This window comes from Megalobrama amblycephala, linkage group LG13, assembly GCF_018812025.1.
Source record: "Megalobrama amblycephala isolate DHTTF-2021 linkage group LG13, ASM1881202v1, whole genome shotgun sequence".
Classification (NCBI taxonomy): Eukaryota; Metazoa; Chordata; class Actinopteri; order Cypriniformes; family Xenocyprididae; genus Megalobrama; species Megalobrama amblycephala.
The window spans coordinates 18,654,073-18,681,992 of NC_063056.1; the positions used below are offsets into that span (position 1 = coordinate 18,654,073).

Genomic DNA, 27,920 nt, shown 5'->3' on the forward strand with positions numbered 1-27,920 from the left:
GTTATCATGAGGGAGAAAGAGATTATTCATGAACGCATCTCAGTGAAAGTCAAACGTCAGTGGAAACGGGTCACAAGGGTCTTAGTCATTTACCTAAGAGGTATGTCCATACATCTGCTTTGCTCTTAAACACTTAACTATTTTCCAGGCCTAAGTACCAGATGCATAGGATCATATTAACACCTTATGCACCATTAGCCATTCTGCCCTCTATTTTACAGCACAATGCAGATTAAACGCATACAGAGGATCAATGGCCAAGCGCAAGTATGGCAAGAGCTGGTGTATTAGAGGAGGGTCAGTGATATTAGGGTTTGGGTTTAATGGAAGGGGCGTCATGTTGAAACGGGGAGTCGGGTATGAATGATTACATGATTTCTTGCCTGGATTATTATTCCATACTCTAAATGGGAGATTTGTAAGCTTCATAAACAAATGCACTCATTTATGAGGGATTATCTGTAATCTCGCTCTCCGTCTCTCTCCCCCTCCCTCTTTTTCTCTCTCACTCGTTCCATCAGTGCTAATGTGCCACACCTCCCCTCCTCCCTCACTCCACTCGTTTTAATGTACCATCATCTAGATCTATTAAACACTTGAACCTTCTGTCTTTTTTCTCTTGGTTTTGATTCTGTGAAACAATAACAAATTAACGATAAATGTGCGCAGTTATATTTTGTTTGCTGCGTTGATCGATATGACAGTGGTCTTGGGTATATACTGACACCTAGTGGTGTGGATGTAGTTTCACGCAAAAACCCTGCGCCATGTAAAAGTTGTTTACACGTTTTTAAATTTATTACGTTTAGGTGGTTACTGATCTCTTGTGTAAGTGTTTTGTGTGTACATCATTTACTATTTATTAAAAATACTATTAATTTTTAATAAGTAAAAAAAAATAATGAGGAAAAATTGAGTATGTCTTTAATAATTAATAAATTATAATAAAGAAGAATAAATTACTCCCTAAATTACATAATTGGCACATTCGCTGCTTCTTTATTCTTTGAAATACTAACCAGAATCAAAACACAAGACATACTGAAACAAGGGCACAAACACATAAACACACACACACGCACATAAACACACACACACGCACAAATACACACTCACAACAACAGACACAGAAAACCATGTGGAACAGGTTCATGAAATGACAGGGTGAATAAGCAGCATGGCATTTAATGTCCATGGATGTCTATTTTCTGCTCATTCATCTGTCATTCTTACAGTTCATCCCGTCTGCCTGTCACTCTTTCTCTCTCTTTGCTCCTCTCTTTTCCTTGGCTTCTCCCACTGCGGGCAGATTTCAAGGCGCTCTCAGTATCAACCTTCTCCTCTTTTACTACAATCTGTCCATCAGCTGCCCATAAGGCTTCAGCTTCCTCACGTTCCTAAAATGAAGTTAAACATATGAGTTAGTGCACATAACACCTTTCCTCTTTTAGCATCTCTGGAAGTTCCCATAAGGGCTCCATACCATATCTCTGTGGTGCTTTTCAGTGGTGAACCAGAGTGCCAGTGCACATCTTCGACCCTTCGTTACTGCGGTAACTCCGTGTGGATTGACAGGTCCTGATGTAAATCCAACAAGTCGCCCACAGCTTGGTTTAACCTTTGCCTGAAAGAAGAAAAAAAAAGATATAGAGAAAGTTTCGGGCAAGCATTAGGTCTCATTCACGTGTGTACACACAAATTTGAGCACAAAAAAAGTACAAACGTCTTTTTGCAAGAAGTTATCCTATGCATACAAATACAAATAATTCACGTAATTATTAGTGAATGAGACTCATTATTTTAAATGTTATTCAGGAGCAGAGCTAAATTGAGAATCAAATTTTTTTTTCTTTTTTCAAACAGAGATCATGTTTCAGGACTGACAAAAATAACATGAAATTTACTAGAGGTTCTGACAAAATGTTAATCGCTGCAGTCTATTTAAAATGTTTAATTAACAATGTAATCCAAATTAGTGAATATTGGGAAATGTATCTTACGGTGACTGTTTTGGTGTCTCGATCAGTGAAGAAGAAATCGCCTCCTTCAAAATTATCATTCAGGTAAAGAACTGCACTGTAAAGGCAACAATACAAACAAATCAATGTGTGCATAAAAAATTAAATATATTTTAGGCATTTTCATTATTTTCCAGATGTTTCCTTTCTATTCAAATGAGGCTCATAATGCTGGATTTACAAAAGTCAGCGCTATTTACCTGATACAATCAATGCTGCACAACTAATCCCAACAGAAAGCTGGCAGTAAGGGACTTTTATTTAAATGTTTCTATATATTTTGTATTGAACATTTCCAGCAGTAATGGTAGCCAATTGAAGTAGACCACACACTGTCTTTAATCATATGAATCTTGAATCTTCTGAATTTATGTTTTAGTAAATAAATGTATGCAAATGAAGGAAGCTATCAGCAAGCCTATTCATTCTAAGTGAATTTCCTGTGTGTTTTTCCTACATCTACACATCTGTGCACCTGAGATCTCGATGAGTGAATGCAGGAGCTTCTCTCCAGCACTGCCTGGTTTCTGGCTCCAGGATGCAGTTATCCACATGAACTGGGTGAGAAAGGTCTGACCGCCCCTCTTGCTGTCCTTTACACACATAAAGTCATATAAGCACTGAGCAAGACATTAAAATAATGTGTGTTTATGTGTGAATGATTGTTCCTGTTAAAGCACTAAAGAGTTTTGTACCTGGGATGGCGGAGCGGCACACCAAGTGTGTGTAAGCAAAGTAGAGAGAAGAGTGACTTCTGAAGTACGAGTCCATCAGATCTTTTACAGTCTCCCCGATCTCATGCAGCAGCTTGGCATCTGATTGTTTGACCAGCCCATCCTGAGACAACTGGAAAACAGATATTTTCTAGTATATTATCTAGGATATTTGATGTGAGAATGTCTATAATTATATGAATCATTCTAGTATGTGTCATGAGTAGGGGTGTAACGGTACATGTATTTGTCCCGAACGTCACGGTACGGATGACATGTTTCGGTGCATACAGTCAGACATTCGTCACAGGCAATCCACACTCAATCCAGAAGGGGGTGTGCACGGTAATGCAACCCTTGTTTGCTAACCGCAACAACAGGAAATGCACAGAAGAAGAACAGACGATCTATGCATAGATATGTTTACGTGTAATAATCTCTCAACCAGTGTTTCAACCCCAGAAAGATATAAATAAAACAGCTTGAGAATAATAACTCTCGCAGCATTACATTTACCTCAGGCAAGTCATTTAGTGTCCACAGCATGTTAGTTCACTAGAGAAATGAACTCTAGAGGGGAGCATTTCACTAAATATATGCACTATATTAGCTTATACAATCACTTTACCTATAATGTCTTAGTTATTAAATATATATTTATATTTATATATATATATATTTTTATTTGAGTGTTGATTAAAGGTGCTCTAAGTGATCCTGGGTGGATGTAACTTCCTGTTGACGTTCGAAGTGTTGTCAAACAAAACAGAGGCTAGCTAGACCCTCCCTCCTCCTCCTCCCCCCCCCTCCCCGCCGTGCTTCCTGAAACAGTCATGAACGCGCATTTAAAATCATTCTTGTCGGTTATTGGCTGGAGCATGTTTATTATGATTCGTGGTCCAGGCTGCACCAGTTTGTTTTTGTTGCCGTTTTTGGAGCTTGTGGCGACTACAGAGACCGCGTTTTTTTACAGTGTGTTCAGGGGACAGGCAGCTAGCGGATAGTGAGGAGATGTTTGCTGTATGTGACAAAAAATGTTTTGGCCTAAAAACGCGTGACATCGCTTAGAGCACCTTTAATATATCTAAAAATAAATAGCAACTGAATTGAATAGTTTGGGCTCTGTTGTTAATTATAACCTTAAATATAATAATGTTGTAAAGTTTAATATAATAATATTATAGAAATGTGGAAGAAAGGGCTCGCCGTATATAATTTACAACATTAGCTACGATAGATTTTTTTTATCCTTAAGAAAATGTTAATTATAATTGAATTTATTTAAAGAGAGAGACACAATTTGTTCAATAAACTACTGTTTATTAAAAAATAAGAAAAAAGAAGCAATTTTATGTTTAGATTTCTCCCCCTATCAATCTGTGACTTCAATCCCGAGGTACGTACCGAACCATCTTGTTTGTGTACCATTACACCCCTAGTCATGTGTGAGTAATATTTCACCTTAAGTGCTCTGAGAACAGTCAAGCCCTCAAACTTCTCATGTGGCGTGTGAGGAGAGCGTCGCCCCCGGTAACCATCACCCACTGATGCAGCAACCTGTTATCAACACATGCAGAATGTGAGGGGAGATTTTTTCAGCTGCTCTCTGGGCATTGCACCGTTTGAAACAGTAGTTCACATGGCAGATTTTTAAATGATTATTAAAAAGCTCACGGTAGCCAGCTGCATCAAGCGATCACATTCAGATTGGGATAAAACTCCATCCAGCACTGCACGGTTGGTCCCGTTTAGCCCCTGATCATCCATAGTGATTGTTACGCCAACCACAGGAATAGGACCACCTGAGTCAAATGTTATATATTTAACTAATTCAATTCAATAATTATATTAAATTACATATTATAAATATTACAAAATGATGGAAGGAAAAGGGTGGACAGAAACAGGGCTTGTACCTGCATAAAATCCACTGTCATCCACTTCTTCCACTTTCTGGCCCTGCTTCAGTTTCTCATGAAGCTGCTCTTTCTCTGCTCTGAGAAGAAGAAAAGTTTGAAGCGGCCAGGAAATTAATCTCACCAATTCCTTTTTTGTCATTTTTCTATTTCCCTGTCTCACCTCCAGGTTTCTCGCAGAGATTCAGGCACAACGTCCTCGGGTGTCCACAGATCCTGATGGGGACAGAGAGTGAGACTGAGGCCTTTTTTGGCTAGTTTCAGAAAGTAGAACAAAAGGTGAGAGGTGAAAGACAAAAAACTCCAGCAAAAGCAATGAGGCATATACCGGGTCACTGAATTTAAAATCCAAGTTTGCCATCCCAAAGTACAGCAGTCTCTTCTCTTGCAAAGCTCTGCTGACATACTTGGCAATTTTCTATGAGAAAAAAAAAAAAGATAAAATGGCCATTTTAAAGTCTGTATTGATTTTTCTCATTGACTCATCCATTTATCCATCCATCAAGCAGACAAACCCATCTATAAATGCAAACATTATTCTTTCTACCCCATCTCCCATGCTTCAAGATTATTCCACCAGTCCATTCATCATACCGGCATAGGGCCTGTTTCCTGAGCCTCTGTGTCGCCCTCTAGAGTCTGAGAGTAGAGCTCCATGTTATTAAGTGAGTCTGAATCTGTGGGGTAAAAGAGCAGCAAGGAGCGCAGGGTCTCCACCGCCCCCTTCAGGTCACCAGCTGCAGAATGCCAAAGAGTGGTAACAACAGTGTTTGGTTAATGATGGTTCTCAAACTTTTCAGGTCAAGCACCAACAAACAGAATAGCATTTAGTTTTTTTTTTTTTAAACTGAGGTACTCTAACTGTGATTGGAACTTGAGAACAGTCAACACCACCAATTAACCAGTGTTTTTATTGTTAACAAACTCTTAAAAATAGTTTTTGCTAATTGAAATAAAGCTGAAATAAAAGATAAATATTAGATGAAAAACTTTTACAAAAATAAGAAATGTTGACTTAACTAACCAAAATAAAATAAGTTGTTACTTTTAAAATAAAAGTAAATTAAAGCTAAATATGCCAAAGCACATAAAATTACTAAAAACTTACAATTAGAATGAAAATATAAAAATAAAGGCTTAATCAAAATATTATTAAACAGAATATGAATAATACTAAAATAACACTGCTATTCACATCCACATTGCAACAAAAAAAAAAAAAAGTAGGCTATGCCTGTGTTAGAGTCATTGATGCTGGTATTAAAACTGTATACAGATCAGAAATTAGAAATAACCAAGGAAAGATACTATACATAAAATTAAACTCAAATGAATAAATTAAGTATTGCAAATTTGAGTCGTCTCACATATTATGAGGGAACCACTGTGTTCATGTTTTACATTGGTGCCCTTACATTCATAAACTGTATAATAGAGTGCAAAAGAGCCCGCCCACTTTTTCAGCTGCGTTGGTTCCGGATGGTGTTTTAAACTTTGAACCAAGCCAACCAGCTACAAGGTGAATCACAACATTACAAACTTTGATTTGAAGCAAAAAAGTAATTGAGGGAACGAACTACAAGCACTGCGAACAGCATTTAAAGGTGCCCTAGATTCAAAATTTGAATTTACCTCGGCATAGTTGAATAACAAGAGTTCAGTACATGGAAAAGACATACATTGAGTTTCAAACTCCATTGCTTTCTCTTTCTTATGTAAATCTCATTTGTTTAAAAGACTTCCGGAAAACACGCGGATCTCAACATAACACCGACTGTTACGTAACAGCATTATTGGGCACCTTTAAAATTATGGAATGAACAGAATTAAAAATGATAAAGAAATATAAAACTACTCATTTAAAAATGTTGATTTTATACAGCAAATATTTCAGTATTTTGAGAACGTAAGGAAATAGACTCGATTATGTCATTTGTGGTGCTTCATGGGAGTAGGGCGGCACTAATGAGATCTTGTGGCATGTTTTTCTTGTTTCGACTCTGATTGGTGGAATTTTGTGTACAGCATCATGGGTAATGTAGTTTTTCACAAGGAATTCTGCTGATAAAAACAATTATTTTAAAACTAAGTTGAAATAATATGGGCTAACATCTTCAACAGAAGCAAATACTACCGATTAACAACATAGTAGCTCACGGTAAGGCTGTCTGTTAACAGTTTCAAAAAAAAAAAAAAAAGCATTTTACTTCCGGAACCTGACTGTTGCACTCTATTACATTTTTGAAAAAGAAATAAAACAAAACACTGTTTATCTCCAAAAATAAACCATGAAGAACAAAGAAGAAAAACATAATAATGGATAATTTTTAATATAATTTAAATAACAAAAACACTGTAATTTGTGAGTAAACACGGGCAGGAAACATCAGTGCTTGTGTATTAATAACATGTGACCTATTAATGACATCTGACCTTTGAATTGTGCAATATGTAGATGCTCAAGCTGTAAGGGCAGAAAGTCTTCCAGAGCAGAAACCCTTCCAGGTCGCGTTGACACTAAGGTCACGCATGTCTGTTTGCATGACAGCAAGGAGAGAGAGAGGTCTGAAGAGACAGAAGGACTGAGTTTACTCAACTGTTTTATAATAAAAAATAAATATTACCAGTTTGACTATTCCTTGAAATAATCACGTGTTAAACTTCTAATAGTGGCTGCAATAACTTGATAGACTTTGTAAATAAACATCCTTTTCACCTGCAGCTCTCTCATAAACACCACGTGCATTCTCTGGCTCCTCCGGAAGGACCCGTGGCGCCATCTCACACTGAGCTCTGCAATCTTCTGTCTGCTTGAGCGTCTCATTCACACAGTCCTTCCACTTCTTCACCGCCTTCACCCAATCAGACGAGCTCTCAGCCAGAACGGCTGCATCATACATCTCCTAAAAAACGATAAACAATGTGAAAAAAGATGGGAAAATGATAGAGAAAGGGGTATTCAGGACAGCTAATGTGGTTAATTTCAAAACTTTTATCATTTTAATTTCATAATAGTGGTTAGGAAAGAGAAAAAGAGGAGTGAGGACAGTGAGGTGAAGAATAAGTATGTAATTGACAGACGTTATCCACATACTCAGCTCTAAGACAAAAGACTGCTCGGTCAATGTGGGAAGAAACTGTCAAAATAACAGGCTGCACAACACAATAGAAAAACAAGACAACTATCATTACTCACAACACTACTTACAGTCTTGAGAACTGCTCAGATGTCAGTAAGCACACTGAACCATTCATGCAATTCGATTGACAAAATCTATTTATTTGCTGGTGACATTTGCAGCAGTGTTATTTTAGTATTGTTTATCATCATCAAGATTTTGTTAGGTCCTCATACACAGATTTCCATAATCAACATACATAACGTTACATATTTCTTGGAAAAGGGGTAAGCTTGAGTCCTAACTTATTTTACCTGCCTCTTTTTCATTATAATTATATTAAGCTTCACTTCCACTGCAAAGCTTAATTTATACAAATTTTAAGTTAAGTTAAGTTTACTTAAAGGATTAGTCCACTTTTAAATAAACTTTTCATGATAATTTACTCACCCCCATGTCTTCCAAGATGTTCATGTCTTTCTTTCTTTAGTCGAAAAGAAATGAAAGTTTTTGATGAAAACATTCCAGGATTTTTTTCCATATAGTAGACTTCAATGGGCACCAAACAGTTGAAGGTCAAAATTTGTTTCACTGCAGCTTCAAATTGTTCTACACAATCCCAGACGAGAAATAATGGTCTTATCAAGAGAAACAATTACTCATTTTCTAAAAAAAATTTAAATTTTATACATTTTAACCAGAAATGCCCATCTTGAACTAGCTCTCTTCTTCTTCTCTATTAGAATTCCAGCAGTTGTAGATACTGCTAAGTGTATTACTGCCCTCCACAGGTCAAAGTTTGAACTAATTTTTATATGCAATATGCTAGTTCAATAGTATATAACAATTAGTTAAAACTTTGACCTGTGGAGGGCAGTAATACACTTAGCAGCATCTACACTGCTGGAATTCTAGTAGAGAAGAAGAGAACTTGTTCAAGATGAGCATTTATGGTTAAAACTATATAATTTTCTTTTTTTTTTTTCAGAAAATGAGCAATGGTTTCACTAGATAAGACCCTTGTTTCTCATCTGGGATCGTGAAGCTGCACTGAAACTGTCATTTTGACCTTCAACTGTTTGGTGCCCATTGAAGTCTACTATATGGAAAAAAAATCCAGGAATGTTTTCATCAAAAACTTGAATTTCTTTTCGACTGAAGAAAGAAAGACATGGACATCCTGGATGACATGGGGGTGAGTAAATTATCAGGAAAAGTTTATTTAAAGGTGGACTAATCCTTTAAGATAACAATTCTTAAGACTTTCATACATTAAGACTGAAAGTTACACATTACATACATTAATAAAAAAGTATTACACAAATTATTAAATACTTTATAAACTATTATAGTATTTTGAATTAGCATTTTTTATATTTTCAGTTCTCATTTTAATTTTATTTTAAGTTTAATTAATTGTGCTTTTGTTATTTTTATTTGTTAATTTAAAAAATTAAGCCATTTTTATTTCAGTCTTGGTCATTTTAATAATTAAACTTATTTAAGTTAGTGTCAAATTTGGTATTTTTAAGTTTCTTAAGTTTAAGTTTATCTAATATTTATAATTTATTTTATTTTAGCTTTGTTTAAATTAAAGGAAATTATTTTTTTTAGTTTTGTTTTAGTTGTAGTTAAAAGGTTAGTTCACCCAAAAATGAAAATTTCTGTCATTAATTTCTCACCCTCATGTCGTTCTACTCCCATAAGACCAAATTAAGATATTTTTGATGAAATCCCAGAGGTATATGACTTGTCCATTGACAGCAATTTAACCACCACTTTCAAGGTACAGAAAGGTACTAAAGACATTGTTAAAACAGTCGACGTGACTGCAGTGGTTCAACCTTAATTTTATGAAGCGACGAGAATACTTTTTGTGTATAATAATATCACATACGCTGGCATTCTGATGTAGAACCTGGAAGCACTGAACGTAAACAACGTATGAGAATGAGAAATATTTTAACAAGGTCTTTTCTACCTTTCTGGATCTTGAAAGTGGTGGTTAAATTGCTGTCTATGGACGAGTCATATACCTCTCAGATTTCATCAAAAATATCTTAATTTGTGTTCCGAAGACAAACGAAGGTCTTACGGGTGCGGAATGACATAAAGGGTTAGTAATTAATGACAGAATTTTCATTTTTGGGTGAACTAACCCTTTAACAATAAAAACCCTGATTGCTTTTCTCTATTGCTGAACTCACCCAGTGTTGCTCCCGCTCTCTCTCTCTGTCCTGGAAGGATTCTTCTTTCACTCCTATCATCCTCCTGTACTTCTCAATGTTGTTCCTCATCTCCAGGTGACTCGGATTGGCCACAAAGAACGTGTGAGCAGCTGAAGCTGCTTTGTCCATTTTATCCAACTGTATAGAGGGGGTAGAGAGTTTAAACTTACAAAACAAGCCAGGGCAGCCTTACTCAGACCATTCAAGGTGTGTTGTGATAAACATATCTAATTATTATTTGCCTGATTTCACGTATAAACATATGATTACTGATTTTACCCTGTAGTAGGTGACTTGCAGGTAGTTGTAAGGGTTGCGTGTTCCAAATTCATACTCAATGTCTGAAGATACTGGGAGCAGAGCAGCAGGAGAAACACTTCGACCCACACAGAACTTCACACACTCGGCCTGCACCTGGATCCAGTCTAGTATCCCCAGGTCCCAGAGAGTAGCATCCGCTGTGTCTACACACATTAACATGCAATGAACAGGACAAGTCATGGACAACTCCAGTCTCCAGTTTGCAGAGCATCATGTTTTGTATTGTTGCATTAGTTTTAAGCACTGTAATTGAGTGACTTACTCCACATCATTGAAACACTCACACACTGTGATGGAGAAACGCAAAACACACTTTGTGCATCAGTACAAAAAGTTAACAGTTACCTAGTTTAGAGACTTTGTCATCTCCTGCTGTTAAACACTCGTCGTGACATTTTCGTCTGGTCCGCAGGAGCATGTCTCGCGTGGAAATGGATTTCTCCAGGAACTCCGCCGCGCGCTCCCAGTCCTCCCTAAAATACGCCCGAACCCCGCGGTAATAGAGCTCATCGTAAGGGGCTAAAAGTCCGGATGAACTCTCTGAAGATAGTCCACTGCCTGCAGTTATAAACACACAGTTGAGAATGAAGAGGGACGCCACGTATACAGGGACTGTGTTTGAGTGTAGCGCCATAATGCAGGACTCTAGTGCGAATGAAGGGAGCGAGGAGGAGGTCCCACACAGGAATGAGGGGAATACGTGCCTGGCAGCGAGAAATATAAGGTTAGGTACAGCACGAGAGAGGAAACTACTGTGTCTGTTTGAAGACACGTTTGCTTATAAAAATCTAGTAATTATTGCTGCATTATTATTTTGTGTTTATTACATATTTACTTAAATACTGTCTATTATTACGTAATTACTAAAAAAAGGTTTTAAGTGGTAAGGTTAGGGTTAATATAGTACCTAAAGCATAAAGTAATGTAAAAACCCCTGTGGTGAAAATCAAGTTTTAAATGTTGCTTCAATGCCTTTGTGGTGTTTTTAATATGCTTTAAGACAAACTATGCGCAAATTCATCAGTCAGCTGAGTATTTTCCCCATAAAATTGATCCGTAGACTACCAAAGACAGTCTGAAAAACCGCCCCTAATTCCTACCGTCAGTAACCAATCCCGTCCACGTGCCCCGCCCCGGGTTCTCCTATCATTATTTCTGATTTTAACGCAGCTATGCAGCTGTCTGAGATACCGAACATGGTTTGTGTAACATTAGCAACACATTATTAGGGTTTGTTAGTCAAGCCAAATGCTAATCATATGAATTCCGTTGTGTCGACTTTTATTCAAACTCTGAATGAATTATACATAGCTAAAGACTTACAATCACTAAATTTCATTATAATCAATAAAGTTGTCTACACTGCACAATCAATCTCTTATTTAAAGGATTAGTTCACTTTCAAATTAAAATTTCCTGATAATTTACTCACCTCCATGTCATCCAAGATGTTCATGTCTTTCTTAAGTCGGAAAGAAATTAAGGTTTTTGATGGAAACATTCCAGGATTTTTTTCCATATAGTGGACTTCAATGGAGCCCAAATGGTTGAAGCTCAAAATTACAGTTTTCAGTGATCCCAGATAAGAAATAAGGGTCTTATCTAGAGAAACCATCGCTCATTTTCTAAAAAATAAAAAAAAAATATATATATATGTTTTAACCATAAATGCTCATCTTGAACTAGCTCTCTTCTTCTTCTTCTTCTTCTTCTTCTTCTTCTTCTCTATTAGAATTCTGGCAGTGTAGACACTGTTAAGTGTATTACTGCCCTCCACAGGTCAAAGTTTGAACTAATTGTTATATACTTGCACTAGCATATTGTATATGACAATTTAGTTCAAACTTTGACCTGAGGAGGGCAGTAATACACTTAGCAGTGTCTACACTGCGGAATAAAAATAAAAAATAAAAAGTTCAAATAGAGAAGAAGAAGAGAGCTAGTTCAAGATGAGCATTTATGGTTAAAACGTATATAATTTTTTTTTTATTTTTTAGAAAATGAGTGATGGTTTCTCTAGATAAGACCCTTATTCCTCGTCTGGGATTGCTGTAAACTGTAATTTTGACCTTCAACTGTTTGGAGGCCATTGAAGTCCACTATAAGGAGAATAATCCTGGAATGTTTTCATCAAAAACTTTAATTTCTTTTCGACTGAAGAAAGAAAGACATGAACATCTTGGATGACATGGGGGTGAGTAAATTATCAGCGAATTTTGATTTGAAAGTGAACTAATCCTTTAAATCGTGCCGAGACTTTGTTAATAAGAGAATTTGCAGAACTGAACAAAACTCCGGAGTTTTTACCTGTGAGAAGATTCTGAGTAAATTAAACACCCCTGATTGGCCACTGCGTTCAAGAGATCAACAAACATGTCTGCGATTGGCTACATTGCTCACCGCTGCGAAAACACGTTGTAAATAGTAACATTTGATGTTCTCTAGAGGGCAAACACAAATTCGCACTGGAGCGTCTCCCAAGATTTTATTACAGTATCAACTGAGCTTGAGCTTGCTTTTGTTTGAGGCCTGCTTGTATAATTCGCTCTTCCTCTGAATAAGTTTGTTCAAACATATATGGTTGAATCAAACATATTTCCACTTGGATCAGGGAGTCCAAGCTAGTACAACTGAGTGGAGGCGGGGCTAATTTGCATATTGATGGCCCACGTATATTAATTTAATTCTAATTAATTTAAATGAATTAATAATTTCATTTTTTTTTCTTAATTCTGCAAAATGACTTTTAGAGCTAGGGTTAAGGCCCGTTCACACATAGGACGACAACGACAATTATAGTTTTATTAATCGCTTTAATTTTATGAGAACTGTCAAGTCCACACCACAACTAGGTTATGAAGATAATAATAGGAACGATTGTTGGTTGATTCATCTCATCGCTTACTTTTTTAGTTATAATCTGATGCTTAATCTTTGCGTGGCTGTACTTACACTCCCAGCCGCATGAGGCCAGTATAATTATTTACATGAGGTAAAATTTTCCGCTTTCTCATTTTGTCAACTGTCATGGCTTCCATATTACCGTAACACATAAAATACATGAGAATTCACAATATAGTTTATAATTTCTCCTCAGTGATGATGCCCTAAAGAAAGCATTAATTACGCCAAGGTTGCTACGGTACATTAAACAATCATTTAACTCTCGCATTAAAGACGTCACACAAGTGTGCATATTTGCATTTAATGTAAAAAAATTGAAATGTGAAAAATATTGTGCGCACATTTTAGAGACTTCGCGGTCAAACATTTGCGGCTGTAATGCGTGCAGTGCGAGTGTGTGCAGCGCCCCTGGCCTCGAATGAAACACACTGGATCCTCAGCAGCAGCAGCTTCTCATTGAGGGGAAACAGAGAGAAAGAAGGGGGCTGTCAGAGACCTGAAGCGGACTGTATTTCAGGAGCGGGGGCCAAAAAACCCAGGCGGGCAAGCGTGTGTGTCGGCAAGAAGGCAAACAGTGTTTAGTCAGAGATGACGGAGGTTAGCGAGATATTGATGTCGGTTCTGTCTACTATTCGGGTTCCGAGGCCCGGAGATCGTGTTCACAAAGACGAGTGCGCCTTCTCATTCGCCAGCCCGGTGAGTTCTGGAGACTGCACAGTCATCGCGCACTTTTTTTGGTTTGCATAAGGTTGCTGTTTTGCTTTTGTCTTCTTAAGAGCTGTGAGATACTGGAATGTTTGCTAACTAGCGCTTATTTAGTGCACAAGTTTGCACTATTTTCCTTTATTATGTCATCATTGCACTGTTTACTCTGCCATCTTTGGTCACATCTCGACTAAACCATTCATTTTCAGCAACTTTAATTTATCCGCTGATATGACTTTAGCTAGTTGTGAGCTAGTTATAACGCTAACTTGAGCTGGTAGCTGCAAAGTTTCTCATCTTGAGAAGCCTGTGTGTCATACGCGTCAATGTTATTTTGTGGTGTGCGCGTGAGCCAGCCTCATTGAGCGCGTGGTGCTGCTGACCAACAGTATTTTGTTATAGCAGTTCTTTCCAATTGTTTCAGGAGAGTGAGGGAGGCTTGTATGTCTGTATGAACAGCTTTCTCGGCTTTGGAAGCAAGTACGTAGACCGACACCACGCCAAAACCGGTCAAAGGGCTTACCTGCACATCACCAGGACCCGGAAAACACAGGTAAGCACATGCCACATCATTCGGTGCATTTATGAATAATTGTCATGTATGATTTGAGTAAATGATCATAAATCCTTAAAGCTACTTTAAAGACAACTTAAAAAAAAAAAAAAACCCACAAATTAAAAAAAAAAAAAAAAAAAAAAGATTGATGTCAAACAGGTTTCCTAAACATTCCTCCTTTCTTTCATTGGCCAGACAAACGGAGTCCCGCCCCCCACACTCACGCCATTGGTTTAGCCAGTGTTGCTGTTTCAGGCTGGGTGGGACAAACTAAGCAATGATTTATGTTCAATAGTTGGGTTGGGAAGAAAAATTATATTAATTTTCTCCTTAGCCAAATTGATTTTTAATGATAATGTAATAACCAGTAAAGCCAGACTTGTTGTGAGCTACAAGGTTGTTAATCAATGATATATTGAAGCCATCAGCCTAGATTTTCAACTAATTTGTTTAAAGGTGGAATTCCTGTTAAAAAACTACATTACCCATGAATGTCCAAAGAAACCTCCACTAATCAGAATCTCCACAAGCAAATCATGCCGAAACAGCTCTTATTGATTACCCACTTCTATAAAGCTCTGCAAATGTCATAACAATCAATCTCCCTACACTTTCAAACGAATTAAATATTTGTATGCATATTTTGCTATAAATGCAAAATATATTGCTTCTATGTATATAATCAACATCTTTAAGGCAGTATTTTTATATTTATCCATTATTTTTAATTGGTCATTTACAAAGCGTTATGGGATTGTAGTTTATTAAAGCCTTTAAGGTTGACATGAAATGAAAATTCATCCTGTCTATTTTCTAAGTGCGTTTTATAGATCTTATTGAGAACAATTCATGCCTGTTTCATTTTTTTTTTTTTTTTTTTTTTTTTTTTTTAAATGACCTCATAATGTTTAATCAATATGACATAACAGGACCTTTCTGTGTAAATGACAGGCTTTTCTGCAAGTTCATGTTTATCCGTCTCCACTTTTGAATGCAATGCCCACATCTTAAAATCCACTGAATAATTTTCAAATACTTTTTTGATTCATATCAAAATTTGTAATGATGTGGTTCACCTCGTAGCTGGTTGGTTTGGTTCATGGCTTATAACTCTCGAATTTAAAAAAAAAAAAAAAAATGGTAAAAATGTAACTAAGGCTGATTTAAAATTGGGTGGGCACTGTATAGCGGCACAGACTTTTTTGGAAAATGTCTCTGCATATTAATATGGTATAGGAGAAAATATTTTAATCATGTCACATTATGCTTTTGTACTAAGCAAAAACGAATTGCACAACCAAGTTTTGCAGTGTCTCATTTCAAGTGCTGTTCTTCTGGCAAATATAGACTAACCTTGTCTGTCTATCAGAAGGAGGATGAGACCAGTACTGGATCAGGTGACCCTCCAAAAAAGAAGCCCACAAGACTGGCCATTGGTAAGCACCTGCTTTCTTTTGCCTCATATTTTAGTACATGCTAGTTTTTATTGTTAGTAAGCTTATTTAATGAAACCTAAAAAGGCTGTAAAGTTTGCATGTGTTTCTCGTAGGAATTGAGGGAGGGTTTGATGTTGATCAGGAGCAATATGAGGAAGAAGTCAAGGTGGTTCTGTTCCCAGACCGACAGGAAGTGACATCGGAGGATCTAGCCTCCATGCCAGATGTTGTTCGGGAGCGGGTGAATGTCATTTTATTATATTGAAATGAATAATATTATGTAATAATAATAATAATAGATTTGTGGATGGCATGTTTAACTTTCTTATTAAGCTGTAATATTCTGTTTATAGACTGTAATGTCTTTTGATTTATGTACCAGATATAAAGCTATGTAGTGATAATTATCTAAGTGTAAGCTGAATTTTCTAACGGAGCAGACTATCATTCGCTGTTTTGGTGTCATTCTCGGTTGCAGGTGTCTCTGTCGATGGCGGGGCTGCAGGCAGCAGACTCTGTGTCACACGCTCTGCAGGTGCAACAGTGGGATGGCGAAGTACGACAGGAGTCAAAACATGCAGCTGAACTTAAACAACTCGACAATGGGGTCAAAATCCCTCCGAGGTATACACAAGTGTGAATGTTGTTGACACATTTGATATGTACTGCTAAGCTCTGAGAATATGATCCCAGAGAAAGTTACAGTTAGTGATTGCATTTGGATACTCCCATCTTTCTTTCAGTGGTTGGAAGTGTGAGGTATGTGACCTCCAGGAGAACATCTGGATGAATCTGACAGATGGGAAGGTTTTGTGTGGGCGGAGATATTTTGATGGATCAGGAGGAAATAACCACGCCCTCTTGCACTACCAGCAGACTGGATACCCATTGGCTGTCAAACTTGGCACAATAACACCTGATGGAGCAGGTGAGATTGTCACATTAAATCTATTGGAATCTAGTTAAATCATGTTGAAGTTGAATATTTCAAGCCAGTGAAGTTAAAGGGTTAGTTCACCCAAAAATGAAAATTCTGTCATTTATTACTCACCCTCATGACGTTCCACACCCCTAAGACCTTCATTAATGTTTGGAACACAAATTAAGATATTTTTGATGAAATCCAGTGGCTCCATGAGGCCTGCATAGGGAGCAATGACATTTCCTCTCTCAAGATCCATAAAGGTACTAAAAACATAGTTCATGTTCATGGTTCATGTGAGTACAGTGGTTCAATATTAATATTATAAAGCGATGAGAATATTTTTGGTGCGCCAAAAAAACGAAATAATGACTTATATAGTGATGGCTGATTTCAAAACACTGCTTCAGGAAGCTTCGGAGCATAATGAATCAGCGTGTCGAATCAGCGGTTCGGAGCGCCAAAGTCACATGATTTCAGCAGTTTGGTGGTTTGACACTCGATCCGAATCATGATTCGACACAAAAGATTCATTTGTGCTCCGAAGCTTAATGAAGCAGTGTTTTGAACTCGGCCATCACTAAGTAAGTCATTATTTTGTTTTTTTGCCGCACCAAAAATATTCTCGTCGCTTTATAATATTAATATTGAACCACTGTACTCGCATCAATCACTCATCCATATAATGGCAGTAAATAGAGACCAACATCAAGCTTTTTAAAAAAAGATGTAAAAGTATCACTGAATGATCCCATGGGTCACGTGCCGTATATTCTAACCATATATTCCATTTTAGGGTGAACTATCCCTTTAAGGATATTTAATTAATTTGATTAAAAATACAATAAAACTGTAATATTGTGAAATATCATTACATTTCAAAATAACTGTTTTCTCTTTCAGTATATTTTAAAGTGTAATTTATTCTTGTGTTGGCAAAGCTGAATTTTCAGCATCATTACTCCAGTCTTCAGTGTCACATGATCCTTGGTGCTTGGTGCTTGGTGATTGGTGCTTAAGAAGCAGTTATTTTTATCATCAATGTTGAAAACACTGCACAATGCACTGCTTAATATTTTTGTGAAAACAGTAACAGTTGTCCAGGATTCTTTGATGAATATAAAGTAAAAGTAAAAAAAAAAAAGAAAAAAGATCAATTTACAGTGTACTTGCTGAAAATATTTATTTACTGACCCCAAACTTTTGAATGATATAGTGTATATTTGATGACATTGTGTGATGTCTGTCTTTGCAGATGTCTATTCATATGATGAAGATGATATGGTATTAGATTCTAAGCTTCCAGAGCATCTTTCTCACTTTGGCATCGATATGATGACTATGGAAAAGGTACAGTCATTCTAAAAATCTCTGTAAGATGGGCTTTCATTCTTAAATTGCTTAAAAAGCTGTTCAGAAAGGATTCTGTTAAGTGTGTCCCTCCCTCTATGTTAGACGGAAAGAACCATGACTGAGCTGGAGATCGCAGTGAACCAGCGTGTGGGAGAGTGGGAGGTGATTCAGGAGTCAGGCACCACTCTGAGGCCCCTGTGGGGCCCGGGGCTCACCGGTATGAAGAACCTGGGAAACAGCTGCTACCTCAACTCTGTCATGCAAGTGCTCTTCACCATCCCAGACTTCCAGACCAAGTTAGTTTCTCTCAGAGTGTTTGTGTGATATGTTAGTGTTTTTGCCATGTTTGTCATACACACTACTGTTCAAAAGATTGGGGTCAGTAAGATTAAATTAATAATACTAATACTTTTATTTAGCAAGGACACATTAAATTTGTCTAAAGCTTGCGACACACTTAACGACTAGCTAAAACATTCTAAGACTGAGCTCAACACATAAAGACTGTTTCCTTCGACTGAAGCAGATTTAAGTACTTGCCCACAGAATTAAACAAACACCGACTGAGCGCAACTGGCTCCGACTCTGCGCGTTTGGGCATGATCAGCTGTATTAAATTACATTCATAATCGGCCTTATAATCTTTAAGTTTCTCCAGCTTAAAATGACAGTAAAGACATTTGTTACACACAATTTCTATTTCAAATAAATGCTGTTCTTTTAAACCTTTTATTCATCAAAGAATCCTGAAAATGTTTCAAAGATATTAAAGGGATAGTTCACCCACAAATGAAAATTTGATGTTTATCTGCTTACCCCCAGCGCATCCAAGATGTAGGTGACTTTGTTTCTTCAGTAGAACACAAATGATGATTTTGAACTCCAACCGTTGCAGTCTGTCAGTCAAATAATGGGAGTGAATGGGAACACAATCAATAAGAGTGGAAAAAACTTGCATAGACAAATCCAAATTAAACCCTGTGGCTCGTGACGGCACATTGATGTCCTAACACACGAAACGATCGGTTTGTGTGAGAAACCGAACAATATTTATATAGTTTTTTACCTCTAATACACCACTATGTCCAACTGCGTTCAGCACTTGGTTAGTGAGGTCTGAACACGCTCTGACAGCGGAAGTGATGTCTTGCACTCATTGAAGTATAAGCACAAGACATCACTGCCTTTGTCAGAGCGTGATCAGAACTCACTAAGCGAGTGCTGAACGCAGCTGGACATAGTGGTGTTTTAGAGGTAAAAAATTATATAAATACTGTTCGGTTTCTTGCACAAACCGATTGTTTCATGTGTTAGGACATCAATGTGTCGTCACGAGCCGCAGGGTTTAATTTGGATTTGTCTATGCAAGTTTTTTTGACTCTTATTGATTGTTCTCATTCACTCCCATTATACCACTGACAGACCGCAACGGTTGCAGTTAAAAATCATCATTTGTGTTCTACTGAAGAAACAAAGACACCTACATCTTGGATGCGCTGGGGGTAAGCAGATAAACATCACATTTTCATTTTTGGGTGAACTATCCCTTTAAGCAGTTTTAACATTTACAATCAGAAATGTTTCTTGAGCACCAAATCAGCATATTAGAATGATTTCTGAAGGATCATGTGACACTGAAAACTGGCGTAATGACTTCTGAAAATGTGACTTTACCATCACAGGAATATGTTACAATTTAAAATGTATTCAAATGGAAAACTATTATTTTAAATCATTATAATAATTCACAATATTGGTTTTTAATTGTATTTTTGATTAAATAAATGCAGCCTTGGTGAGCATAAGACTTAAAAAAAAAAACTTACAGATCCCAAAGTATGTGTATTAGACATGGATGTTTTATATAATTTTTATGTTCATAAGTTTACAATTGCTGAAATAAAATAGCCTCTAAATGCGTCTTTTGTTCCTCTCACTCTCTTTGATATTCAGATACGTTTCCAACATTGACAAGGTCTTTGCTGAAGCGCCCAGTGACCCTACCCAGGACTTTAAGACTCAAGTGTGAGTATCTGACCCACTCTCAAATGCACATGTACTTTAAAATATGGGTGTTTAAGGATGGTTCACCCCCAAAATCCTGGTTTCTTCAGTAGCTTTCATATCTCATTCACACTTCCACATTTAAACTTGGCAGGCCATATTTGGTTACAAAACACATGGAATTTCTAATCACTAATCATTTCAGTCAAACACATCTTGATGCCCAATGTTTGAAAGCACACAAATGGAAATTTTGCTATGTTCCTCACACAAAGCCTTTGCATAACTTCAGAAGATCTGGAATATAGTGCACTTGTTTTATGCTCTACTTTTATTTAGCTTTTTTTTTATCGTATTTAGAGATAAACAGCATCCTTATACAGGTTTAGAACAACATGAGATTGACTTAATGATGACAGTTTCTGGCTGTACTTAACCCTTTAATCCTATTAATGATGATACTATACGGGCTTCATTAAAGGGATAGTTCACCCAAAAATAAAAAGTTATTTACTCGCCCTCAATTTGTTTAAAACCTGTATGAATTTCTTTGTTCTGTTGAACACAAAAGAAAATATTTTGAAGAATGTTGGTAACCAAACAGTTAATGGACCCCATTGACTTCCATACAATTTTTTTCCCCCATTTTATAGAAGTCAATGAGGTCCATCAAACTGTTTGGTTATCGACATTCTTCAAAATATCTTTTTTTGCAGAAGAAAGAAATTCATACAGGTTTGGAACAACTTGAGGGTGAGTAAATGATAATTTTTATTTTTGGGTGAACTAACCCTTTAATACCATACTTCCAGCAGAGGTCACTATACATCAATTCTGACTGCTATCTGAAAGAAAACAGGGAAAAAAACATGAACATCTGCTTTTTTTTTTTTTTTTTTTTTCAAAAAGCATGAACACTATAGCGGTTTGATGTTGTAACCAAAAATGATGTTTTTCTCTTTCCTTTTCACTCTTTAATATCAGAGCAAAGCTGGGCTATGGCCTTCTGTCAGGAGAGTACTCTAAGCCGGCCCCGGACCCTGGAGATGACCCCAGTACCTCCACCGAACCCAGGGTACACGCACACACCCACCCAACTCTTAATGATTCACTGGATCTCATTCAGGAAACATGAGCAGATTTATTTGTAAAATATTAATGAATTCATTCTAATGGAATGTGACAGTTTATGCAAGACAGTACAGAAATTCATTCTATTTATGTTCAGTCGTTGAGATAAAGCCATTCCTAAATATTTTGTTTGTACAGGGTGACCAGGTTGGCATAGCACCTCGCATGTTCAAAGCTCTGGTTGGACGAGGCCACCCTGAGTTCTCGACCAATCGGCAGCAGGATGCACAGGAGTTTCTTCTTCACTTTATAAATATGGTGGAGGTAATGATGATGACTTTCTCTTGCTGTTCTTGTTTTTCTCTACTTGTACATTCACTCATTTCAGCTTTTCTTTATGTTGGACAGAGGAACTGTCGGTCTGGCATGAATCCATCAGAAGCTTTCCGCTTCCTGGTGGAAGAGAAGATCGTTTGCCAGCAGTCACAAAAAGCCAAGTATACCCAACGAGTGGACTACATTGTCCAGCTGCCCGTTCCCATGGATCAGGCAACTAATATGGGTTAGACACTTGTTGAAATGTAGTTCACATTGAGAACTTACTGGGAAGACTGGATAAAATAACAGTAGTATTCCTCTGTGGATCCATTGTTTTATCCTTCCTCTCATTTATCATCTTCTCTTCCTGTTTATCAGAGGAGCTACAAGAAGCTGAGCGTCGTCGTGAGGAGGCGGAGTCAACTGGAGCCCCTCCCCCTGCTGTGACACGTGCTCAAATCCCATTTGCTGCCTGTTTGGCTGCTCTCAGTGAACCAGAAACACTCACAGATTTCTGGAGCTCTGCAGTGCAGGCCAAAACCACTGCCACAAAGTAATTAATAATACTTATTTTCATTTCAGTCAGTCTTTGCATTTCTTCTGTGTGTTTATGCATCTTTGTCTCTTAGGACCACTCGCTTTGCTTCGTTTCCTGACCATCTTGTTATCCAAATCAAGAAATTTACCTTTGGCTTGGATTGGGTTCCTAAAAAACTAGGTGAATTATACTTTTTTTTTTTTTTTTTTTGGCAATGTCTGATACTATAACATGTTAAATATATAAATTGAAATAATTCAGATAATTGATTGACAGCCATAGTTTGAAGACTAATATGATCATGTGATCATTTTATTAGATGTGAGCATTGATGTTCCTGACACGCTGGATCTGAGCGCACTCTGTGCCATGGGACAGCAACCAGGGGAGGAGCTTCTGCCAGAGGTGGCTCCGCCTCCTCTCATGACCCCCGATGTGGAGGTTAAAGGTATCCTGGGTTCCCACGGCAACGAGGAGGACGACTCTCTCTACTCCCCACTGCTGTGTCAGTCTATCTTTTCTCCTCTTTCTGACTGCATCTGTCTTCACTTTAGTCTTTCCTTCATTTTCCTTTGCTTTTTTCTTTTTGTCTTTTGTTAATTAAGTTAATTTGCTTTAGTATGAAATAAACACTTTTTTATATGGTGCACTCTTTATACATATGCAATACAGCCTCACTCAGTATTTAATTTTCAGTTCAACTGAATTGAATTTATCTTGGATTTAAGCATTGGTTAAACTTCTTTTAATTTAATTTTGATTAGCATTCAGTCTGTGTAAATATTCCTTCTATCAAAAGATGTGTGTAGACCACTCTCTCTGTCTGTCTCTCAGCTCCAGTGTTGGATGACTCCACAGTGTCTCAGCTGTGTGAGATGGGTTTTCCACTGGAAGCTTGCCGGAAGGCTGTGTACTACACGGGCAACACTGGCATCGATGCTGCTATGAACTGGGTGATGGGGCACATGGAAGACCCTGGTAAATGCATTCATCAATGAGTGTCAGCTGTGAAGGGAATTTAAAGCAGTGTGCAGATTTAGAGTAAGAATTCTCTGTGTGTGATTTTCTGCAGATTTCGCCGCACCTTTAGTGTTGCCTGGCTCTAGTTCTGCTCCTGGCACAACACCCACGGAGAGTCTACCTGAGGAACACCTAGCAACCATTGTTTCTATGGGCTTCAGTCGAGATCAGGCCACTCGTGCTCTCAGAGCTACGGTGAGAGACATCACTTGTTTTCTTAAAGGGTTAGTTCACCCAAAAATGAAAATTATCCCATGAATTACTCACCCTCAAGCCATCCTAGGTGTATATGACTATCTTCTTTCAGACAAACACAATTAATTATATTAAAAAATATCCTTGCTCTTCCAAGCTTAATGTGAATGGCGAATTCCAAAATAGCGCATCCATCCAACATAAAAGTAATCCAAAGGTTAATAAAGGCCTTCTGAAGCGAAGCGATGGGTTTTTGTAAGAAAAATATCTATATTTAAAACTTTATAAAGTAAAATAACTAGCTTCTGGCAGACAGCCTACGAACATTGACTTGGGCCAAAAGAGTAACTTCTAAAGTGATGTATGATTTAGGATTTAGGAGCATCGTAAGCTTAGACGCGTAAGCTCTGTGTTTGTCAGTGCGTCATGTGTCAGGTCAGAAGTTACTCTTTTGGTGTAAATTGATTTGCATAGGCCGTCTGCCGGAAGTAATTTCTTACTTAAAAAGATTTAAAAATGGATATTTTTCTTACAAATCCCATCGCTTCACTTCAGAAGGCCTTTATTAACCCATGGAGTCATATGGATTACTTTTATGATGGATGGATGCGCTTTTTTGGAGCACAATTCACTACCATTATAAAGCTGGGATATTTTATAATATATCTCAGATTATGTTCATCTGAAAGAAGAAGGTCATATGCACCTAGGATGGCTTAATGTTGAGTAAATCATGGGATCATTTTCATTTTTGGGTGAACTAACCCGTTAACCAGATACAAAATAAAAAATATATTGATTGATATGATTTTTCAACAGTGTTTTATAGATAAACCTACTTATAGCTGCTTTTTATGTAAGATGTTTACTCAAATATGGTATGCTTTGGTGTCCCATTGTTTTTTTTTTTGAGAATTATAAGACATGGTAGAATATATATTTTTCTGTTGTTTGAATACAGGTGCTGGTCATATAATTAGAATATCGTGAAAAAGTTCATTTTTTCATTGTAAATTATTTTAAAAAATGAAACTTTCATTTATACTAGATTCCCTACATGTAAAGTAAAACATTTCAAAAGGTTTTTTTTTTTTTTTTTTTTTTTTTTTTTTTAATTTGTTGATTAGAGCATACAGCTCATGGAAGTCTAAAATCCAGTATCTCAAAATATTAGAATATTTACATTTGAGTTTCATTAAATGACCATCCCTACTGTATAAATTCCGGGTATCTCTTGTTCTTTGAAACCACACTAATGGGGAAGACTGCTGACTTGGCAATGGTCCAGGAGACAATCATTGACACCCTCCACAAAGAGAGTAAGTCACAGATGGTCATTACTGAACGTGGTGGCTGTTTACAGAGTGATGTATCAAAGCATATTAAATGCAAAGTTGACTAGAAGGAAGAAATTGGGTAGGCAAAGGTGCACAAGCAACAGGGATGACCACAAGTTTGAGAATACTGTCAAGTAAAGCCGATTCAGACACTTGGGAGAGCTTCACAATGAGTCGAATGAAGCCGGAGTCAGCGCATCAAGAGTCACCACACCCAGACATCTTCAGGAAAAGGACTACCAAGCCACTTCTGAAACAGAAACAACGTCAGAAGCATCTTACCTGGGCTAAGGAGAAAAAGAACTGGACAGTGAACAGTGGTCGAAAGTCCTCTTTTCAGATAAAAGTAAATTTTGCATTTCATGTTGAAATCATGGTCCCAGAGTCTGAAGGAAGACTGGAGAGGCACAGAATCCAAGCTGCTTGAAGTCTAGTGTGAAGTTTCTGAAGTCATTTCTGAAGTAATGATTTGGGGGGGCCGTGACATCTGCTGGTGTTGGTCCATTGTTGGTCCAAGTGCAAAGTCAATGCAGCCATCTTCCAGGAGATTTTGGAGCACTTTATGCTTCCATCTGCTGACAAGCTTTATAGAGATGCTGATTTCCTTTTCCAGCAGGACTTTAGCACCTGCCCACAGTGCAAAAACCACTTCCAAGTGGTTTGCTGACCATGATATTACTGTGTTTTATTGGCCAGCCAACATGCCTGACCCCTGAATCTATGGGATATTTTCAAGAGAAAGATGAGAAACAGTCGATCCAACAATATACAGATGATCTGAAGGCTCAGTAGTGCCTCAGCAGTGCCACAGGCTGATCACTTCCATGCCACACTTCACTGATGCTGTAATTTGTACTAGGAGCAAGTCATTTGCTGTATTATGTACTGCCGACCAAGTATTGAGTGCACAAATGAACATACTTTAAAGAACTTGAACTTTTCTGTTTTGAAAATCCATTTTTTGATTGATCTTAGGAAATATTCTAATATTTTGAGATACTGGATTTTGGACTTTCATGAGCTGTATGCTCTAATCATCAAAATTTAAAAAAAAAAACTTTTGAAATGTTTTACTTTACATGTAGGGAATCTAGAATATATGAAAGTTTCATTTTTAAAAATAATTTGCAATAAAAAAATGAACTTTTTCACGATATTCTAATTATATGACCAGCACCTGTAGTTCTCTTAACAAAAAACTTGCAATTACTCATCTCTCTTAAAAGCTACTTCTGTAATTTTACTGAACAATTAATAATATACATCAATACACTACGCACATAAGTTTTGGGTCAGTAATTTATTTATTTTTTTATTAAAGGTCTCTTATGCTTACCAAAGCTGCATTTATTTGATGAAAAATACAGTCAAAAACAGTAATGTAAAAAATATTATTACAATTTTAATGTGATGCAAAGCTGAATTTTGGAACCACCTACATTTTTTCAGGATTCTTTGGTGAATAGGAAAAAAAGCATTTGCTTAAAATGAAAATATTTTATTATATTATAAATGTCTTTACTACCATTTTTGGTCAACTTAATGTCTATGCTGAATAAAAGAATTAATTTTGCATTCACCAAAAAAAAAAAAAAAAATCTTACTGACCCCAACATTTTGAACAGTTGTGTAATCTTATGATATTGATATTCTATGATTTGTTGCAGTAAAAAATGTTCTCATAGTTAATTAAATTACCAAAAGCATAACATTGTCCCCAATTTTGCAAGCAACCTAATTACCACATTGTTTTTGTCACTACCAAAAATATCATAATCCTTTTAAATTGTGACACCCAAGAAATAACATCACTTGGATTGTCTAGTTAATGTGAAAGAAAGAAAGAAAGAAAGAAAGAAAGAGAGAAAGAGTGTAAAAGAAAGAAAGAAAAAGAAAACACAAAATCACACAAATTAGGGTCTTACATTTTGGTAACAGGTTACAAAAATTGCAAACCTCAAATAAAGTGAACAGAAAATAAAACCTCTCAAAGTCAGTGTGTTATGAAGGCTACACACTTTTTCACAGACCATTTGTAGATAATTTTTTTAAGCCCTATTTTGTGAATTTCTGTATTTGCAGAGTAATGTTCTAGAGCGTGCGGTGGACTGGATCTTCTCTCATCTGGATGATCTGGAGTCCATGGATGTGTCTGAGGGTGGACGCTCAGAGGGAGGAAGTGAAGCCAGTCGGGAACCTCCTCCAGGACCACGTGTCCGTGATGGACCAGGAAGTAAGTGTGTTTGTGTGGCATTTATCAATTTATTATTATTATTTTTTTAATATTATGCTCTCTTCTAATGATTTAAACCCTTTCTCATTTTTGTCCTGAAGAGTATGAGCTTTTTGCGTTCATCAGTCACATGGGATCGAGCACAATGTGTGGTCATTATGTCTGCCACATCAAGAAGGACCAACAGTGAGTGAAGTTCTCTCTCCATCAGCTGACTCTACTCCCGCTATCATTATTCATATGCAGCACTTGTACAGCAGTATCATCTTCTCAGTATTAATTTTCTTCTTCTTGTTTCTTTCAGGTGGGTAATCTTTAACGATCAGAAAGTTTGTGCCTCTGAGAAACCACCTAAGGACCTGGGCTACCTTTACTTTTACAGGAGAGTGGTGGAATAGAGTAAACTAGAATAGTATCTTTCTCTCTTTCACCCAGACACACACTCTCACACACTTCTCTATCTGATTTACTGGGAAAAAAAGTAGGCCCAACTCCTGCTTCTGAACCGATGCGCCATTTAATAAGTCAAAGCACTTCTCCATTGAATTTATTCACTTCCGAGAGAAATCGGACATAATAAAGATGGAATGGAAAAAAAAAAAAAAGAGATGTAGGATGTGCGGATTAGAGTGTTCTTACTCGAAACGCCCATATGTTGTACAACGCCTTACCACACACTCTAGTCTCCTTCGTGCCTCCCCCTGATTGGATTGTGGCTGTTGTGACATCATTGCTTCTAGAGCTAAGCTCCACCTTCCTTCCCTTCATGTGTTCCAGAATGTTTCTGCAAAATGTTTAATGACAAGTTAATATCACTAAATCACAAAAAACAGCTAAATATTATATATTGGAATTTTAAATTTAAAAAAATGAATGCAAAAGGTATTGTGCGGTTTCAATTTCATCCTTATGATTTGTTCTCCTTTTTGGGGGGAGGAAAGAATTCCTTTTGTTCTTTTTGCTTTAAAATAAAAATGTGTCTCTTTGCTTCTTCTGACTCTGTGTCTTGTGAT

The 27,920-nt window shown here is 37.1% G+C and overlaps 2 protein-coding genes across 3 annotated transcripts; one reads left to right on the forward strand and one right to left on the reverse strand.

Annotated features, from left to right (window-relative positions):
* Positions 1-976: 976 nt before the first annotated feature.
* On the reverse strand, positions 977-11,026 carry p3h3 (prolyl 3-hydroxylase 3). Its single transcript, XM_048153933.1, has 16 exons — positions 10,661-11,026; positions 10,274-10,458; positions 9,974-10,132; positions 7,364-7,550; positions 7,081-7,212; positions 5,242-5,384; positions 4,976-5,065; positions 4,811-4,863; positions 4,648-4,727; positions 4,406-4,533; positions 4,193-4,288; positions 2,714-2,864; positions 2,494-2,611; positions 2,001-2,076; positions 1,484-1,624; positions 977-1,397 (listed from the first exon to the last, which is right to left on the reverse strand). Exons 1-16 carry the CDS (start codon positions 10,947-10,949, stop codon positions 1,230-1,232), a joined length of 2,196 nt encoding a protein of 731 aa, XP_048009890.1. The 5' UTR covers positions 10,950-11,026; the 3' UTR covers positions 977-1,229.
* Positions 11,027-13,581: 2,555 nt separating this feature from the next.
* On the forward strand, positions 13,582-27,897 carry usp5 (ubiquitin specific peptidase 5 (isopeptidase T)). 2 transcript variants are annotated; one of them, XM_048154193.1, is made up of 20 exons: positions 13,582-13,915; positions 14,349-14,477; positions 15,850-15,916; positions 16,030-16,157; positions 16,395-16,540; positions 16,660-16,844; positions 18,094-18,188; positions 18,294-18,487; positions 20,145-20,216; positions 21,180-21,270; positions 21,465-21,590; positions 21,675-21,828; positions 21,963-22,137; positions 22,214-22,302; positions 22,442-22,627; positions 22,957-23,100; positions 23,195-23,337; positions 26,757-26,907; positions 27,009-27,093; positions 27,212-27,897. In XM_048154193.1, exons 1-20 carry the CDS (start codon positions 13,808-13,810, stop codon positions 27,303-27,305), a joined length of 2,562 nt encoding a protein of 853 aa, XP_048010150.1. In that variant the 5' UTR covers positions 13,582-13,807; the 3' UTR covers positions 27,306-27,897. The 2 variants fall into 2 exon arrangements, with proteins under 2 accessions (XP_048010150.1, XP_048010151.1); XM_048154194.1 differs by having other exon boundaries at positions 13,583-13,915; positions 22,442-22,570.
* The last annotated feature ends 23 nt before the right edge of the window (positions 27,898-27,920 follow it).